At 41.1% G+C, this 17,779-nt stretch overlaps 1 protein-coding gene across 1 annotated transcript; it reads left to right on the forward strand.

Annotated features, from left to right (window-relative positions):
* The first annotated feature begins 887 nt into the window (after positions 1-887).
* Positions 888-16,663, forward strand: LOC136433648 (steroid hormone receptor ERR2-like). The gene is made up of 6 exons (XM_066426055.1): positions 888-1,260; positions 12,152-12,385; positions 13,090-13,285; positions 13,824-14,011; positions 14,498-14,600; positions 15,201-16,663. Exons 1-6 carry the CDS (start codon positions 948-950, stop codon positions 15,328-15,330), a joined length of 1,164 nt encoding a protein of 387 aa, XP_066282152.1. The 5' UTR covers positions 888-947; the 3' UTR covers positions 15,331-16,663.
* Positions 16,664-17,779: the final 1,116 nt, after the last annotated feature.

The following is a 17,779-nucleotide window of genomic DNA, read 5'->3' on the forward strand; positions in this document are numbered from 1 at the left end:
CCCCTCAATGACCCTTAGGTCCCGAAGAAACGATCAAATGGAAGGTTACTGGATGATGATAAAATCTGTTATACTGGTCCGTCCAATAGTCGTTTAACTTCAATAGGACTTGACAAGAGCTATTCACATGTTCACAAACATAGATGTTGCGTGACAAAACAGCTGAAACTTTATATTCTTTATGCGTGGACACCGAGGTCAATTTATTCGAGGTATTAAATAGTTACTCAAGCAACTGGATAAATTTTGGAAACGGTCAGACGCTTCAGAGAGAATCAGACAGCATCCGCTGTCTTTCGTCAGTTTCAGCAGTAACTTTTCCGAAATGTATCCAGTTGCTTGACTCAGTAACTTCAAGTTCAGATTTTAACCTCTTTGGTAACTGTTACCTGGGTGTCTAACCTTCATCGCCGAATCGAGGTATTTTAGTGCCTATGAAATTGAGGAATGATTAAAACACACCCCCTTAAGCTACAGCTATTAAACTAGGTATGTTGCGCCTGTTCAACTTTCACGTTTACTTGAAAACTAATCGTTCTATTTGGAGCTGTGAAGGGGACTGCCCAACTAACGTCAAGATGGATCAGCCCTCATCTGTCGTGACTGTCCGGAGTAGACAGGGGGTATGCAAACATCATTGCAGGGATTCCGAGAGGTCCCCAACCCGTGCCCGATGGGGATGATGAACGACCATGAAGGCCAAAAGCGACTTCAAGTTTAAATTCCTCGTCGGTAATGATGGACATTCTTTTTTTATACGTTTGGTGATTTTAATTCGGGAGTAGCTGTATCTCCTAACCCGATGCCGAAGATATAGTTCAGTCGCGTCAGCAATGACCCAGATTCTGGTACAGGCCCGCAGCCAAGTGGAGTTCACTTCAGGTTACCTGAGGTCACCGCTGAGGACGTGGCGCGGGGGCCGACGGGAGTGAGGCCAGGTAAACAACATGGCGAGACAGGATGACGCGCAGCCGGGCTCCACGGAGCTGGCCGCGAACAGCGAGCTGCTCGGCCTAAACCCGCCCTTCACGGACGGCCCGCCGCCGCCCTTCTGTCTCATTTGTAAAGATAGGGCTTCTGGCTATCATTACTCGGTGTACTCTTGCGAGGGATGCAAGGGTTTCTTCAAACGGACTGTACAGAAGAACCTGTCGTACAAGTGTAAGGGGGAGGGGCATTGTGACATCAACAAATTCACGCGAAACAACTGCCAGGCCTGTCGATTTCAGAAATGTATGGACAACGGGATGAAGAAGGAAGGTGGGTACATCAGCTGTGCCGTAGATCGTGCTTTGAACGTGTGATTGTATTATTGAATTACGTTGTTGATTATAGATATATCTGCGGCAGCCGGTCGGTCGAGCCGGCCCGGTGCGCCGCTGCCCAGCGCGACGTGTTGGCCTCAAATTTATGCAGAAATCTGGTGTAAATCGTTGTTGAGTCCCACCTGTTGCACGGGCGTATGGATGTGTGACCGTGTTTGTTTGTATGCGGGTTGTGTGCACTGTATCTTTTTAACAAATGGGCACGGTCCCCGGACAGATACCCGGACTTTGGATGCGGGGGAGACGGTGCATGAATCTAGAATCTTGCGCGGCTGGATTTTATGCAAATCAAACAGCCCGTTTTATACGGCGGGTTGGCCTTGGCGGGGACAAGGTTCACGGCCAAGCTCAAGGCTAGCCCACTACTGCACTTCTTCTGGGGGTGCGCCGGTAGTCGTGGAAAATTACAGGCCTTTTAGTTTTACCAAGGACATTGGTTTTACTGAAGACAGCTTTATCTTGAATCGACATAGCGTAACGTTTCATATTAAACGTCATTGAATTGCTAATTGGGTGCCATGTTTGATGTGGCCTTTGAAGGACCGATTAGAAATACAGTTTTCGAAAAATGGGTGGGGTTTGTGCAGAAATTGAAATTAAAGGGAGGAATGCTTCTCTCAATGCCCTCATAAACTCTCAATCAAAATAGCCTTATTATTATTATAGCACCAAAATAGGTCCTGGCACTTGCAATATTGGCACTTGCAATATTGCAAAATGGAACCTGGTGATAAGAAGATATGAGTTACTGTGTGCTGCAGTGCGGCATTTTCCTATGGGTCTGTATTGTCTGTCTGGAAGCAGTAGTATTTTTTTTCTCACAAATTTCATTGGAGACAGTGTGTTCTTCCCAAGGGTACAATATGAATTGTTGCTGTCAGAAACGGTAGTGTTAGGTGGACATTGAATAATGGTCTCCTAAACATCAATACAAGAGACAAGCATGTATGTGACAGTCATGGCTTTGATGTCCCAATCCACATTCTCATTACTTCCAGAAGAAGAGCATGTAACAAGCAAACTTAAAACAGGTGGTTTTATGATTTGTACATTTAGTGATTCAGTGGTAATTGCTAATGTCTCAAGTGTAGGTAGATCTAATGATTAATATATTTGACTATCACTCTGTTAGTTTGGATTATTTTGTGTGTCTTGAAGAATAACTTGTCTTATAGGTCACTGTCTTAGCCAGGTCTCCAACAATTTGAATATGACCACAGTCATACAGACTTTCCATTGACGTCATATTGTTATGATTTGTTTGTGGGTAATCGGGTGTACACTGTAATCCAACATGACGCAGATGATGTCAAATGAAAAGCCTGTGCAGTAGACTGACGTCTGGTAGTTTATGCTATAGCTTAATTTATTGGGTGATTTTGTGGTACACATGTATAAGCTTCCTATTAAAAAAGAAACATCATGCTTCTCTGCAAGAGAGGATGACTGCATTACCTTTCTATAAGTTTTAATTTTGAGCATTCTGAGACGTTCACATCGTCACCTGGGGTAATCCATGCAGAGTTGCATAATAATATTTATGTTAATTTATTTCAAAACAAGAATGTTGCCATCCACATGAAAAGTAATGCCACTATGCCAGGCTGAGTTATTTGAAAATTCAAGCACTGCAGCATATTTCAATGCATCGGCGATCATCAAAGTCCAGCTGTAGATGTTATGTATACTGTGACCTGCAGAACCAGTTCCAGTGACAGACTGTCCACATTACATTTCAAGGCAGACAATCAGCCTTTTCTGATGTCAGCTTGATTCTGCAGTTTGCATAGATTACATTATTGCTCTCATTAGTGAGAGCATGTTAGCAATTAACATTTACCTCATACATTTCCTATTGCACAGAATTTTCCCATTTCTATTGCTACTGTTTTATTTGATATTTCATGAAAATTAGATTTTGCTTTTAAAGATATAACAAATATCCTCAGGGTATGCCATTACCCGATGAATAGTAAAATGACTATGTAACAAACCCATTAGAACTAGATTCAATATGGCTAAATCACTGAATATCAAGATGGCGGACCATCTTTCACAGCATATACTAGTAGTACCACACACTGCAACATATTCATTATACTGTGCCTGTTGGCTATTACAAAACCAATTGGCTTTCTCGTTCTTTGTAAAACACAGCTTGTGTATGCGTGTACTCATTCAGCCAATTACCACTGGAGATGACATGGGCTGTCAGCGCAACACTTGTCCAGTCCCAGATGATCATGTTCTGGGACTATAGCCATGTTTTGGGACTGTAACCATTCAGGATTCAGGCTGCTTCTATTGCCTCCCTGGATACAGATTGTTTTGATTAATATCATTGACTGATACTGTGATCAAACGATAGTGAAGCAATAATGCCATGGCCCAATTTATACAGAGTTTTTTCAGATATCTAAAAATCCGCCGACATCTGAGCCTTAGATATCTGGACGCATTTATACACACCGACAGGAAGTACCGCAGGACTCACGCAGCGCGCTGATTGCACTCGTGACCCTATTTAACCTTTTGCGCGCGTTTCAAAATGGCGGGAGAACCGCCTGTGTTTTTCGTCATGATGAATATGGTATTCTTTCTTTATCTGACTGGCGTGTGGCTAAACATGAGGCAGCAAGCAAGGGTTGAGCGTAAGAGGCGTTTGAGGTACCGAGGAAGACGACAGCGACCGGTCAGAATCAACGCTGCGTTCCTACTCGCTACCCTTGTCGCGGCGGAGGGGGGAGGGCCGATCCACCGAACGATCTGGCATCACGAAAGAAGTCCGTCGTCCGTTTGGGAACAAATGGTCCTTGATGCTAAGAAGTTTTATCGCCCGCCAAATATGCAAACTAGCGTGAACCCCGACCTCCAGATGTCTACTACGTGACACATTCTGTTTAGACGTCCGGCTGGAGCGGTCGGGGACTCCCGCTGAGTTGTTGGCGAATGCTTCAGAGTGGTCGGCTGAAATTTTCCCGACATCTAAAAAAACCCTCATTAAGACCATAAAATTTCTGTTTAGACACAGAAAAAAGCTGTCGCCTGGCAGATATCTGCAGTCCAGATATCTAGACAAGCTGTGTGTAAATTGGCCCTCAGTCAATGATCCATACATAATTGACATAAGTTGTGTTTCTACTAAGGGCCAATTTACACACAGCTTGTCTAGATATCTGGACTGCAGATATCTGCCAGGCGACAGCTTTTTTCTGTGTCTAAACAGGAATTTTATGGTCTTAATGAGGGTTTTTTTAGATGTCGGGAAAATTTCAGCCGACCACTCTGAAGCATTCGCCCGACAACTCAGCGGGAGTCCCCGACCGCTCCAGCCGGACGTCTAAACAGAATGTGTCGCGTAGTAGACATCTGGAGGTCGGGGTTCACGCTAGTTTGCATATTTGACGGGCGATAAAGCGGGAAAACTTCTTAGCATCAAGGACCATTTGTTCCCAAACGGACGACGGACTTCTTTCGTGATGCCAGATCGTTCGGTGGATCGGCCCTCCCCCCTCCGCCACGACAAGGGTAGCGAGTAGGAACGCAGCGTTGATTCTGACCGGTCGCTGTCGTCTTCCCCGGTACCTCAAACGCCTCTTACGCTCAACCCTTGCTTGCTGCCTCATGTTAAGCCACACGCGAGTCAGATAAAGAAAGAATACCATATTCATCATGACGAAAAACACAGGCGGTTCTCCCGCCATTTTGAAACGCGCGCAAAAGGTTAAATAGGGTCACGAGTGCAATCAGCGCGCTGCGTGAGTCCTGCGGTACTTCCTGTCGGTGTGTATAAATGCGTCCAGATATCTAAGGCTCAGATGTCGGCGGATTTTTAGATATCTGAAAAAACTCTGTATAAATTGGGCCTAATTCTAGTCTTATTACGTTTCATCAGAGCTGTCTTTCAGCAATTTCTAGGGGGCAATTTCTGGTAGGCAATTAGACTCTGAAATACAATGTCTCACTGCAAATCGTAACTATATGTCTTGACAATGACGGTTTCCACCACAACTTGTAATCATTTTAGACTTCATGTAGGTAGACAACCATCTCAAATGTATACAGTTGGCTGACCACTGTGGATGAATTTTCTAGACGTAATTGTAAGGAATGGTGGTCACAGTGTCCCAAAAGAGATGAAGAATATCAAGTTGAAAAGGGAAATAGCTAGTAGGAAAAGTAAGATGATTACTTATCAGTGCTTTTCAGCAGAGAGCATAATACATTTGCTGTTGACTTTCCACTTGCTCTTAAGGTCTCATTCATGAGCTTTACCTGTTAATTTCGTCCGTTACAAACAAGCTTTCATCAGTTTGACGCTTGAGATCAGTCAGGCTGGCTAAAAGGGAATTTCCAACCGATAAAAACACACATTCATGCAGCCATTCATTTTTGGGGCACGGACTCCTTTAGGGTACCCACTTGAAGTAATACAGGAATGAGACCTTAACTCCTTAATGAAGAGAAATTGCTTTGAGCTCCTTGATGTAGAGCATTTAAACATAAACTTCAAGTTCACAAGTGCTATTTTAAACCAGGTTGCCAAGCAACCTCATTCCAGCACAACCCTTATTCAGAAGCACTGTTGGTATTCAATAACCTCCAGCACCCTTCTGAGGTCACATGTCGTAATTTTGACATTGATTAATTTGATACAGCTGCCTCTTTTCACTGAAGAATTGTATAGATCTACTTGACTTTCATGCGCATCATTTTCCCTAAAAAGTGTTTTGTGTGCAGTGGATATGTCTACCAAATTTTGAAATATGAAGTTTTCCCTGCAAGACCAAAATCACTTATGCTCCAACCAAATTTCAAACCGCATCTCCACAGTCTTATGCAACATGAATGAAAAATAGTCATTCAGATTTAACAAAAGCAGGGCTGAGCCTTAAGCCACTTCATGTTCCTCCAAATGGTATGCTCCATTTAAGTGGAGCATTTTGAAATGGTTGAAAGAGTACTGTAAATTCATTTAAGTGCTCGAGGACTTAATTTTGCAGTAGGAGGCAGTTAGGGCATTTTAAGTTTGCGGTCGTAACCACCATAGTGAATCATACGGAAACCACCGTAGTGAATTATAAGTTATGCAATGAAAGACAGAACGTATGTGGTGGGCTGAGTTCTGAGAAAACCTTAAACATGAAACCACTACCAATATTTCATAATGTATAGTTATCTCAAAAGGCCCATCCTCATACAAGTCATAGAACCAAGTGCTACAGCAGAAGCCGTATTGATTTTCAATGTTACCCTTGGTAAATATAGTATTTCATACCCTGCAGGTCAACATTCAGTAGTATCTGTTTTCATTTAATCTTAGCTTTTTATTATTTAATGCTGAACAGTTGCCATTCCGCCAATGTGCATGCCCATTCTCCCAGAAAGATGCTGGCAACTGTTTTAAAAGGATGCCTACCATTCCTGGGGATCAGGAACCTTACGCAGAACTTACATAACAGTAACCTGATGTCCAGATCTGACACCAATTCAGCGCAGAAGCTTATATCAAACACTTTATTCAAATTATATCAATGGTGGAAGATTTTCACAAGCTATTAGATTTTAGGAGCCCTTTTGTGTAGAGGCATAAGTTTATGAAATTAAATGGTAGTTCACTGGCTTAACATGGAAGGTGTGTTTAATGCAGAAGCTTTTCATAACATCACTTGCGCCATGTTGGATTACCGTGCAGGGCTTGAAATTTATTTTTGGAAATAGGTGCACTGGTGCACCCAACCAAAAAAATTAAGTGCACAGACAGAAATTTGGGTGCACCACATAAGATAAAGCTGAAATATGTCAGCAAATCATATTCAAGTTTCACGCTCTTTAGAATTTCAATCTGTAATTCTATAGCCAACTTCAAAATTTCAAACAAGTAATGCATCAAACAAAGTACAGCAAAGGTTATAATATTACTTTTCAGATACCAGTTTTGTTTACCAATGTCCAATAATTATTATAGTATCCCTACCCTATAGCCTACAAAAATATCTAGGTGCACTAGTGCACCCACAGTCAAAAATTAGGTGCACATCTCCAATTTTGGGTGCACACAGGTGCACATGCACCTAGTATTTCGAGCCCTGCCGTGAAATGTCTGAGTGTGAAATACACTTACCTGACAACATGGTTGCTGGGTATTCAAATTATCAGTTATTTTGATGTCAATGAAAAGCCTTTATTGTTTCCTGCCAATTATCTTGAATTCCTATCTTCTGAGACTAATAGTTCCCGGTCAGACCTATTCACCAACAATATTATAGAGGAAGAGGCATGTACGACACAAAATGAAGATTACATTTACATGTATTCATTTATCAGGACTGTTTGAGACCTTTCTGTGTTCGTCAGGGATGTGACATTTTGAAAATGATTTTCCCAAAAGAGCAGGTGATAACTTCTCCAGCAGCCTCTGTCCTTCACATGTGTGATCAGAATTTAGTTTTATTGCACATTTGCACTATAGCTATAATGGGCTCCCAACACTAATGCGACATGGCTCATTTACCATTGTCTCAGTGGGTATGGTAGACAGTGCCCTGAAATTTGATCACCAAGCCCTACTCTCATTATAGCCTGCTGCTGCCAGTTGGCCATGACCCTGGCCGTGACCCCTAGCTGCATGGCTCCTAATTCTGATGTGGGGTGTGACGTCAACCTAGCCGAAGATGGAAACCATCCAAAGAAGTAGCCCACCAATGCCAACACTTTGTGGGGAATGCAGCTGCATGCATGAGTCTGCGACAAATGCCAACTTTCTGTCTGGGTGATTTTGTGCTGCACCATCTCATCTGTTTGGTCCATAACTTGAAATTAATTGCAATACAAATGTTTGCAAACAACCTAGACCACAAGTACTGTAGACACCTTTTCTTGCTGTTGTTCAAGATTCTTGTTGTTGAAATAAACATTTATTTACACACCTTTCAAGCTGGTGCAGATACCGTACAAACGTATTACCAAGGAGGTTTAATCAGGAGGAGAGAGCACGCTGTAAACGCCCCGCTGTGCCTTTTGTTTTCACCCGCGAGAGCCGGCTGCGATCCTTTGTTTACCAGCCGGCGCGGCGCCCCTTTGATGCCCTATGCGCTTCCCTGCGTTTCCCGCGGTTTTCAATACAAATGAGGGTAGTCATGACGTCACAGCCTCCGAATCCCCCCGACCTCGTCACGAAGCCCGGTCGAGAAGAAGCGATGAGTTTCAGATTTCCGACGATTGCCATATTTGGAACACTCGGCAGGCCTGCGACGACGTCGTCTTCGGATTGTTGACAACATGGCCGACATCTAGACCTTTTCGGCTTCGCTGTGCGACAAACATGGGTAAAATTACGGCCACTTTTCTGAGTGGATGTCCGTTTTCTTGCGATAGAATTATGAATTTTTAGACGTATTTTTAGGTGGCTATGACAGGAATGTGAAGTTTTTCTTCGCTTAGCTGATATTTTGTCCTAACAGTTGACGGAGTGCTCGTCAAAATGGCGTGTTTTCTTATGTTCATAGCATGGCGGTATTTTTCGTAGCGTGGTATTTTTCATAGCGTGGTAGTATTTTTCGTAACGTACTATTCAATGATGTATCAGTCTTTTAGAAAAAATGGACTTTTTGCATGGCAAGCATGACGTGTTTCTTTGGTATTTGTGAATTTGATTAAACCTCCTAGTCTCGACCTACTGACTGAAATTCGTCATCGTTGTGTCAAGTTCTTCTCTGTTATCTATATCTTTATAGTATGGATATTGCCAGCTAACTACTGACGATAGATTCAAATCCATTGACCTCCAGATTTAGGTCAACTCGTGTATTGACCCCGATAACAAAGGGAAGACGCCCGCGCGCCAGCGTAGGGCTCAAACTTTGATACCTAGGTGTCAATTATTTTGTTCACACCAAGGACGCGCATAGGGACAAAGGGAAGTGTTTCTGTGCTCTCTCCTCTTGATTAAACCTCCTTGGTATTACATATCTGCACCAGACAAATTATATTTATAGTCTTGCACCATTCTTGGAAAAGTAGATTGCCAAACTATTTATCAGCTGTTTTATCTAATGCTGACTATTAAAGCCAAAGTACTTGTAAATATGTTGAAATTTGAATTTGTCACATGCAGACACTGGCAACAAAGTTGGCAATGACTCAACAGGATGATTTGCAATACTGCTATCATGATAAAAGTCTGTAGGTTTATAAAGATTCAGTACACGGCACCATCTGCTGGAATTCTCAAAACAGTTTGATCTACTGAATATTCCCTTAGTTATATAACAGGTTTAATTTGGACTTTGGTCAGTCTATGTATAACAGCAGTGAAATTTCAGCAACAGGTAGAGGTATGTTTGCTATGGACACATCAGGCCTATTGATTTTGCTATCATGTATCAGCAACCAAATTCAAAAGAGGGTTGATTGTTATCAAACGGACATAAAAAAGTATCTACAGCATAATTACTAGGTAGCAGCTGTATGCAAATTACGAAGGCATGCTGTAAACCATATCTCACTTTTCAATGGTTTGTCCAACAAGTTTCTGTTTGTCATAAATCATGTTATCATAATCATATAAATTAGTGAACTTCCTTGTTAATGCCTTCAGTGATGATACTATAGTAAGAAGCATCCAGATGATCATGCAAAATAAAATCAAAGGTCTTCCATACCAATTTTGCCCTTACATATAGGTGTCATAAAGGTGAGAATGTGTGTCACACCTGGTAGTAAATTATGTTTACCTCTGCTTCGATTGGTCAATTATTATCTCAACAACAGCTGTGTAAGTGAAGGTTGTAACTGGGGTATTGTAATCATTCATGCCATTACAATTGTACATATCTTATAACCAGGTCTTATTAATGTCAGACATTCATTTTAAATTCCTGCAAGCCTGCCAAACTGAATGCAAATATTTATTCCTGACACAGGCCTTGGTAGTTATACTGTGCATAGATACCAAAATTATGGGGAATGGGGAGGACATCATAAAGCAGTAGAATCCCCTATTAACATTAACTCCTTGGATAAACCAAACCTCCACCATTTAGTTTGTCTAATCCCCCAAGTTAAGTCAATCAGTACAATTCACTGATAGATGCTAATATAGTAATATAAGTCGTAGAAACAGGGTGCGAAATACTTTTTTGAGCCAGGTTGCCCGGTGGGCAACCTGGGGCAAAAGCTAGGTTGCACATCAAAATTTCAGGTTGCCCCACCTACATTCGCCATTTGCGGTGACATTAAAAATGACATAAGCTTTCGGGAGTGATATATTGGGATTTTCGAAAAAAATTGGGCATAGGTTACCCGGCTGGCCCCTATCCGGGGGCCACGGTGCCTCAAGTTCAACAAGTTGAAAAATACACAATGGTATTTTTTACTTGGAACAAGGCAAGTAATGATTCACATAACCTTGAATGATTAGTAAATAGATAACTCTAAAACTTATCTATTCACTAACATCCTGGAAAGTAATTTGAAAAAATATTCATGCAAACTTTTTTATAATATACTGTCAGTAGTAAACACCAATACAGTACAGTATAGTATTTCAAATCAGTTTTGTATATCAACAACAACAACAATAAAGAAAAACCACTTAATTTTGCCCCTACAAATAAACTAGTAACTGTGTTGGAATCATTATCAAACTTTAATGAACCTGCAGTGTCAAACTCATCTACATGCCAGAGTAGTGTCCGCATTTACATGAGACAGTACCTCATTTGTATGAAAGAGTACCTCATTTGCATGTTTGGGAGACTTGATGTGTACACCCTCATGCCACAGTACCTCATTTACATGAGAGTACCTCACTTGCATGGAAAAATACCTCATTTGCATGTTCAGGAGACTTGAAGGTACACCACATGGCGACCATGTTGATAATTTGCCGACACTCCCGACGGCAGTTTATTCGCCTTTTTCCAGCGCTAATTTCACGATCTATGAACAGGTTTGGATGGTTTAGAACACAAGGGTGTTGATTTCTGTGTTTCAATTGAAAATTTACCGAATTTTATGAAAGTGACACTGTTTTTGTGAGCTTACTCGGCTCAAATTGGGTTCTCAGGCTTCATAATCTTGGGTTGCGCACTGCGCTAGCTGCGTGTGGAAATTAGTTGCGCCAAGCAAAATATCATTGCGCGGCGCAACTGCGCAAGTGGGTATTTCGCACCCTGTAGAAAGGAACTTTCAAGATACAAATAACTTAACAGATTCCATAGGTCAACATGAATGGTTGATAAAATTTACCATCTACTAATTCCACCAGGGTAAATAATTCTGCCACCCTGACCCAACGTCCCCAGTATAATGCACTCCTGAATACCGAAACTGTGCAAACCTGGGGGTGTGCTTCACTAGCGATCTCTTAAACCCACTTTTTTTCAATATGGCGGATTTGGCAAAACGGGCAAAGTTAAAAAGGGATCCTGTTTTAACCTCCTTGATTTATCACACATGGTATTTGTCATCTAACAATGTTGTGAATAAAGGTACGTATTGTAGAATTTGACCAGTCAGAACATTAAAACAATTGGAGTCACTGTTTTTTTATCATTTTTCTACATCATGATTTGAATCTACCTTATTACACTGTATAGTCAGTGTATGAATTTGATTTTGTTGTCTTGAAATATGCCTACTTCCCGCAGCTGCTTAAGTTCTCAGCCATTTTGGAATGAAAACTAAGGGTTTTCGCACGGCTTCCTTTCATGTTGCTTACCAACACTCAGAAGTGATGCGATTACAAAAATTCTACAATACGTACGTTTGAGGTATACCGTTGATCTTTTATTGATTATTGTGATTCTTACCTTTCTTTACAGCGGTACGAGAGGACAGGGCGCCAGGGGGGCGTCAGGGACAGAAGAGAATGCGACATTCCTACCACTACACATCCCAGGGTGATCTGGAGAGCAACTGCAATTCCACAGGCAGCACAGGCAGCCCTCTTGACTGCAGCTCACCCAGTGAACCAGAGAGTGATCTATTCTACTGTGATGATCTGGGGAAAACTTTAGTCAACTCCAAACCTGACCTGATCCCACGTTTGCCTGATGGTTGGTTTGTTTTCTAAGTCTATTTTTTACTGGAGACATAAACTGTCCTCCTGAGTATATATATATATGTATAGGTAATAACTTACATGATTATTTATGCAAGACAGTTGGTCAGAAAAAAGGTTCTAAGGAAGACATGCTATCCATATCATGCCTGATGGTTGGTCAATCCTTGAGTTTGTCTTTTCCAAGGATCTGAGTATAGTTTTCATGGGAGACATGGGGACTGTGCTCCTGAGTATGTATTGGTAGTAATTTACATGATAAATTATGCAAGACAGTTGGTCAGAGGTTCTAAGGAAGACATGCAATCCATATCTTAGTTGATTTCAGTATCTTCCATGATGAAACTAAGTATGTTTTTTGCGAATCACAGAGATAATTTCCAGACTGGTTGCCATGTTCGCTATGACATCATTGGCAATCATAACTGGATTACCTGGCGACATAAACCCTGAGTCTAAAGAATGATAGTTAAGTATCCATTAACAGGAGAAGGTGCAATGTATATTTTTGTGCAAACGAGTATGTTAATTGAATGATTATGTTGATTGCATAATACTGTTATTGTTATTGAATGTAATAAGAAAATGCTTCATACAATCTTTAAATTTAGTGCATAAAATCCAATAAACATTAGACTCAGTCCTGTCAACCGTGTTGAAGTCCGTCTTCATGGTTGCTGTAATAATTTCCCCCCTCAGGACAAGCGTTTGATGTCAATGTGGCGCCGGAGCCAGGCCAGGTGAATGTGATGATGCAGCTAGGCTACGACGAGTTGCGGATGATCATTGAGTGGGCACGAAAAGTCCCTGGGTTCAACGAACTGCAGATGGAGGACAGAATGGCCCTTCTAAAGAGCTCTTTCATGGATCTGAACTGCCTCCGACTTTCTTACAGGTAAGACCACCATTGGAAGCCAAGTGTTGCAAAAGTATGCACATATAAGTCAGTGTTTTAAGTATTTTAGTTGTCTTGAGAACAAAACACTGTTAGATAGATTTCATGATGGTGGCAGGATCCTGTATGCTACTAAATTGGACACAAGGTGGGGGGAAAGTTCAGAACTAGTTTACCCTAGAACATGTAAACTAGGCTTGTGCACGCTAGCCTTGGCTAGGCTAGCGTGCACAAGACCAAGAGGTCACAGGTTCGATTCCTGGTGTTCTTGGCTAGACGTTGTGTCCTTGGGAAAGGCCCTTTACACATCCTTCCTCACTCCACTTAGGTGTAAGAGTGGGTACCTGGCTTTGGTTGGGGAGGTAAAAGGCAGTGAAAGCCTTCCAATACCGATGGTCACTGCCCTAGACACAGTGGGACCACCCACTACCCCTATGGCCTAAAGAAAAAGGCTATGATTGACTACCTTTGCCTTATGTACATGACGAGCTGCACATTGGTGGTAAGAGGTGATTGAAATGTGATTCTGTCACATCAGGTGTCTGCCTTGGCTACCAAAAGTCTACTTTGGCCACGGTGTTGTGCTGTCGGTTGAGGAGACTGCGAGTCTGGGCTGGAACAGAGACATGATCACCCTGTGGGAACAGTACGTGGAGCGACTGCAGGAGATGAAGGTGGACCACGTGGAGTTCTGTCTGCTCAATGCCTTGGTTCTGTTCTATCCAGGTGAGCCATTCGGCATACGTAGCCAAATGTGTGTCTACATTGTCGTTAGGATTTGATGTCTTTATATATGCAAATAAACAAACAAACAAACAATCAATTTGCTCAAAACTTGATTGCATTTCACAATTTGTGAGTCGTGGCCACTCAGATTCTAAAAGGCAAATTGTGAAATGTGATCAAGTGTTGAAGCAAACTGTTTGTTTGTTTATTCGCATATATACAGACATCATATACTAAAATGACAGCAGTAATACAAATATATAGTAATGTGGTTATTTGTGGGCTTCTCACAAACTTAAGAATATGAAAATGCTAGCATTGTAGTTACAAGGTGTAGATACATATTTAGCAAAAAAATTAACTAACAATTTCATTGATGAGCACTCAAAGAATCTAAATGGGATGTTGTATCAAAGGGGACAGTCATGGAAACATTTAGAAAAGAAAGCAAGGAGTGTTTTCATGAGTTCTTCATATTCCTTCCAGATGCCTCTGGTTTGAAGGACAAGCCTAAGGTGACAAGTCTACAGGGTGATGTACTGAAGAGCCTGCGCCATTACACGGTGTCCAGGTTTAACGATTCCAGAAGGTTTGCTCCTTTCTTACACACATTTTCCTCATTTGTACCCTGACATTGGTTAGGGGGACCTGCAGGCAACTATCTAACCTCTGAGACCAGACCACAAGTATGCATGAAAGTCTAGACAAAAGGTGTATCTTCATTTTCACCAGCTTAAATGTTGAATGAAGGCGAAACAAAAACTTATGATCAGCAGTCAGGTGCATTGCCAGTTGGATGTTGATTTTGGGGCTTGGATTGTTCCAGGAAACTTTAACTGGTGTTCTTGATGTAAATCACTTATTCTTATGCAAGGTAACAGTTACTCAAACAGCTGGACAAAATTTGGATACTGTCAGACATTTCAGACAGCATCTTCTATCTTTTGACAATGACTGTAGGACAAACTGTAGTTACCAATTTTTAAACCAAAACTCTGAATTGATAGGTTAATGAGATGAAGACAATTTTAAGAAGTTTCCAGGATGCTGTCTGAATGTTGTCTGAAATGTCTGACCATTTCCAAATTTCATCCAGCTGCTTGAGTATCTTATTATCTGGATGTCTAAACTTCATAGACACTGCTAACCTCTGCTCCTTCTTTCACTGCTCCTTGTTCTTGTGGTTCAGACATGCGAAGATCCTGCTGAGGCTTCCAGCGCTGCGCACCTTCAGCTCCAAGGCCCTGGAGTCGTACCTGTCCATGGCACTGGACGGGGTTCTGAAGGTGGACGAGCTGGTGACCGAGATGCTGTCCTAGGAAGTGTCCTCACGACTTTATCGGCAAGCAGGCAGTTGGCTGCTTTGACTAAGGTGTCATTTTATGTAGTACATGTTCATGTTCTAAGAAGGGATGGGGCAGGAAGTAATGAAGTATTGTAAGGTAACAGTTACTCAAGCACCTGGATAAAATTTCAAAACGGTCAGACAACTCAGACAGCTTCTGCAGCTGTCTTTCGTCAGTGACCTAAGGAGTATCTGGAGCCAATGAAGTATTGCATGCTCCCTGCACCTTTCAAATGCGACTTGTACAATGTAACAGTTACAATGTAGGTGTTTCTTACAGCTTGGCTTTATAACTACGTTACTAAATGTCACTTATACTTATAACACACAGATCTGTGAAAGCTGACCTATACATTTAGGTATCACCTGATACTTAAAACTGTAAATAACTCTTCATACCACCATACAATTACAATATTTGGATAACTGGGTGAGAGCAGAACTGTTTTTTGTGGAAGGGCTTAATATGTGCTGGCTAGAAAAATAGGTAGTACTACATATTTCAGCATATGCTAGCACCGAAAGCAAAGCAAGAACTTGCACAATAACCAATTACATTGCACATGTTGTGCACCTTGAAAGCCATGCTGCAAGCTGACACACACACACACACACAGATATTTTGTGTTAACTGAATTGTGTCTGTTGTTCTTGAACAGTACATTTGTATACCCACCCTTTCTTTGAATCACAAACTTATAGTATGTCACAGAGAGAGCAAATGCTCCATCAGCTGATTTCTGCAGTCCCGTATCAGTCTTGAATATAGAAAATAACTCTAGTATCCATTGATTTACCAACCTGAAGATACTATTCATTTACCCATCAGTATCGTTCCCCTTAAAAATTTGATTTTTTTCAATGTGTAAAAGGAAATTTAAAGTTGCATTAAGTTTGCTTATATTGATGTATATGTATTGATGTGTTTTATCATTCCATGATTCACTGTTATTAATTTAAGTTATTACCAAGATTGAATAATTTTAAAGGAGCGGAAAAAGGTTTTTAAAAGAGGGCAAAAGCGGTGAAGAAATTTTAGAATGCGATGCTGCCATTGTGATGATGAGAGAAAAGAGTGACCTGGAAAAAGGGGGTCATCTCCAGATCTTATGTTTTAGGCATGTTCTTTATAATCCATGGACAGTCAAATTTCATTGATGCACATTTTGTGGACACAAAGTGCATGTCCATTTCAATATTTAAAATTATAACTAGAGTGATGTTATATGTATACATAGTCAAATATAAATTAAAAAGAAAAGTATTTACTTGAAAAATTGAAAATAACTTCCACCAAAGTATACTTATATCAATACTTCCTCTTGCCAGAGTCTGGAGAGTGTTTGTAGACAATCACTGTGTAGATGAAAGTAGAGAAATGTACAATATAACAAGAACTTAAGAAAATTCAAAAGAGTCCAAAAGGAAAAACATATCTAGATATCTATCATCATCTCTGAGTGAGCATAGAGATACATGTACTAACTTACTTCGTGAAAGCTGTGAATGGTTTGATGGTTTTGATACTCTGACAACACATTTTCATGGAACACATCTAAGATAATCTTTGAGAACTGGGATTTCTGCTTTGAGCCTTGAGTAATCAAGAAGCTGCCTGACCTTTGACACTGTAATATCCCAGTGTATCACCTGTAGTATGTATTGGGTACAGAGAGGTACCTGTTGAGTTGAAATCACAGTAGTCAGGAAAAAAGATGTGTAATATGGTGAGTGCCTTTCTGTATGCTGGCTAGACAGGAAAAGGGTTTCTGGTGAGTTTGGTTTACACATAGTTTTAGAGATGGGGCACCATTATGCTTCTTTCTCAGTCATGCATCTCCTTAATCGTAAAACTTCCCCCTTTTTGTCTTAACATGATAGTGTGGTGAAAACTCTTGCTTACATGTGTATTTTACTCCTACATTCAGGGTTGGTGTATGTGTGAAGACCCTGGCTTACTTTACATGGTCGCTAATTATAATATCGTTTGATTGAACTTCAATTATTGGGCAAACATTTCCATGTTTATTTCAGGCCCTAAAGACACAAAAGGCAATAAAACAAGAGGAGGAAAGGACAAGCAAATGATGTAATAACCTTTGATAAGAGCCAAGATTAATGCATAGTGGCACTGGGGTTACCAGTATGTAGGAAGTGGCAGTGATGGTGCCAGAAACTAACTACTACTTAATACATAGTAAGGCAGTCATTTGCACAGCTGTTTGGCAATGATGTTATCAGAAGCCAGTGATCGGCTAACATACATGTATGTATGGGAGTGATAATGCGACAGCTCGTAGAGTCCTCCCTCAAAGGGACGTTGTTTGTGTCATATTCCCAAAATGGCGCTTTCAAATTTTGTGATGGAAAGGCATAGTTTTATTAATTGTGATTGCATAAATATTCTTGTTTTCATTCTGTCA

Source organism: Branchiostoma lanceolatum, chromosome 4 (assembly GCF_035083965.1).
Source record: "Branchiostoma lanceolatum isolate klBraLanc5 chromosome 4, klBraLanc5.hap2, whole genome shotgun sequence".
NCBI lineage: Eukaryota > Metazoa > Chordata > Leptocardii > Amphioxiformes > Branchiostomatidae > Branchiostoma > Branchiostoma lanceolatum.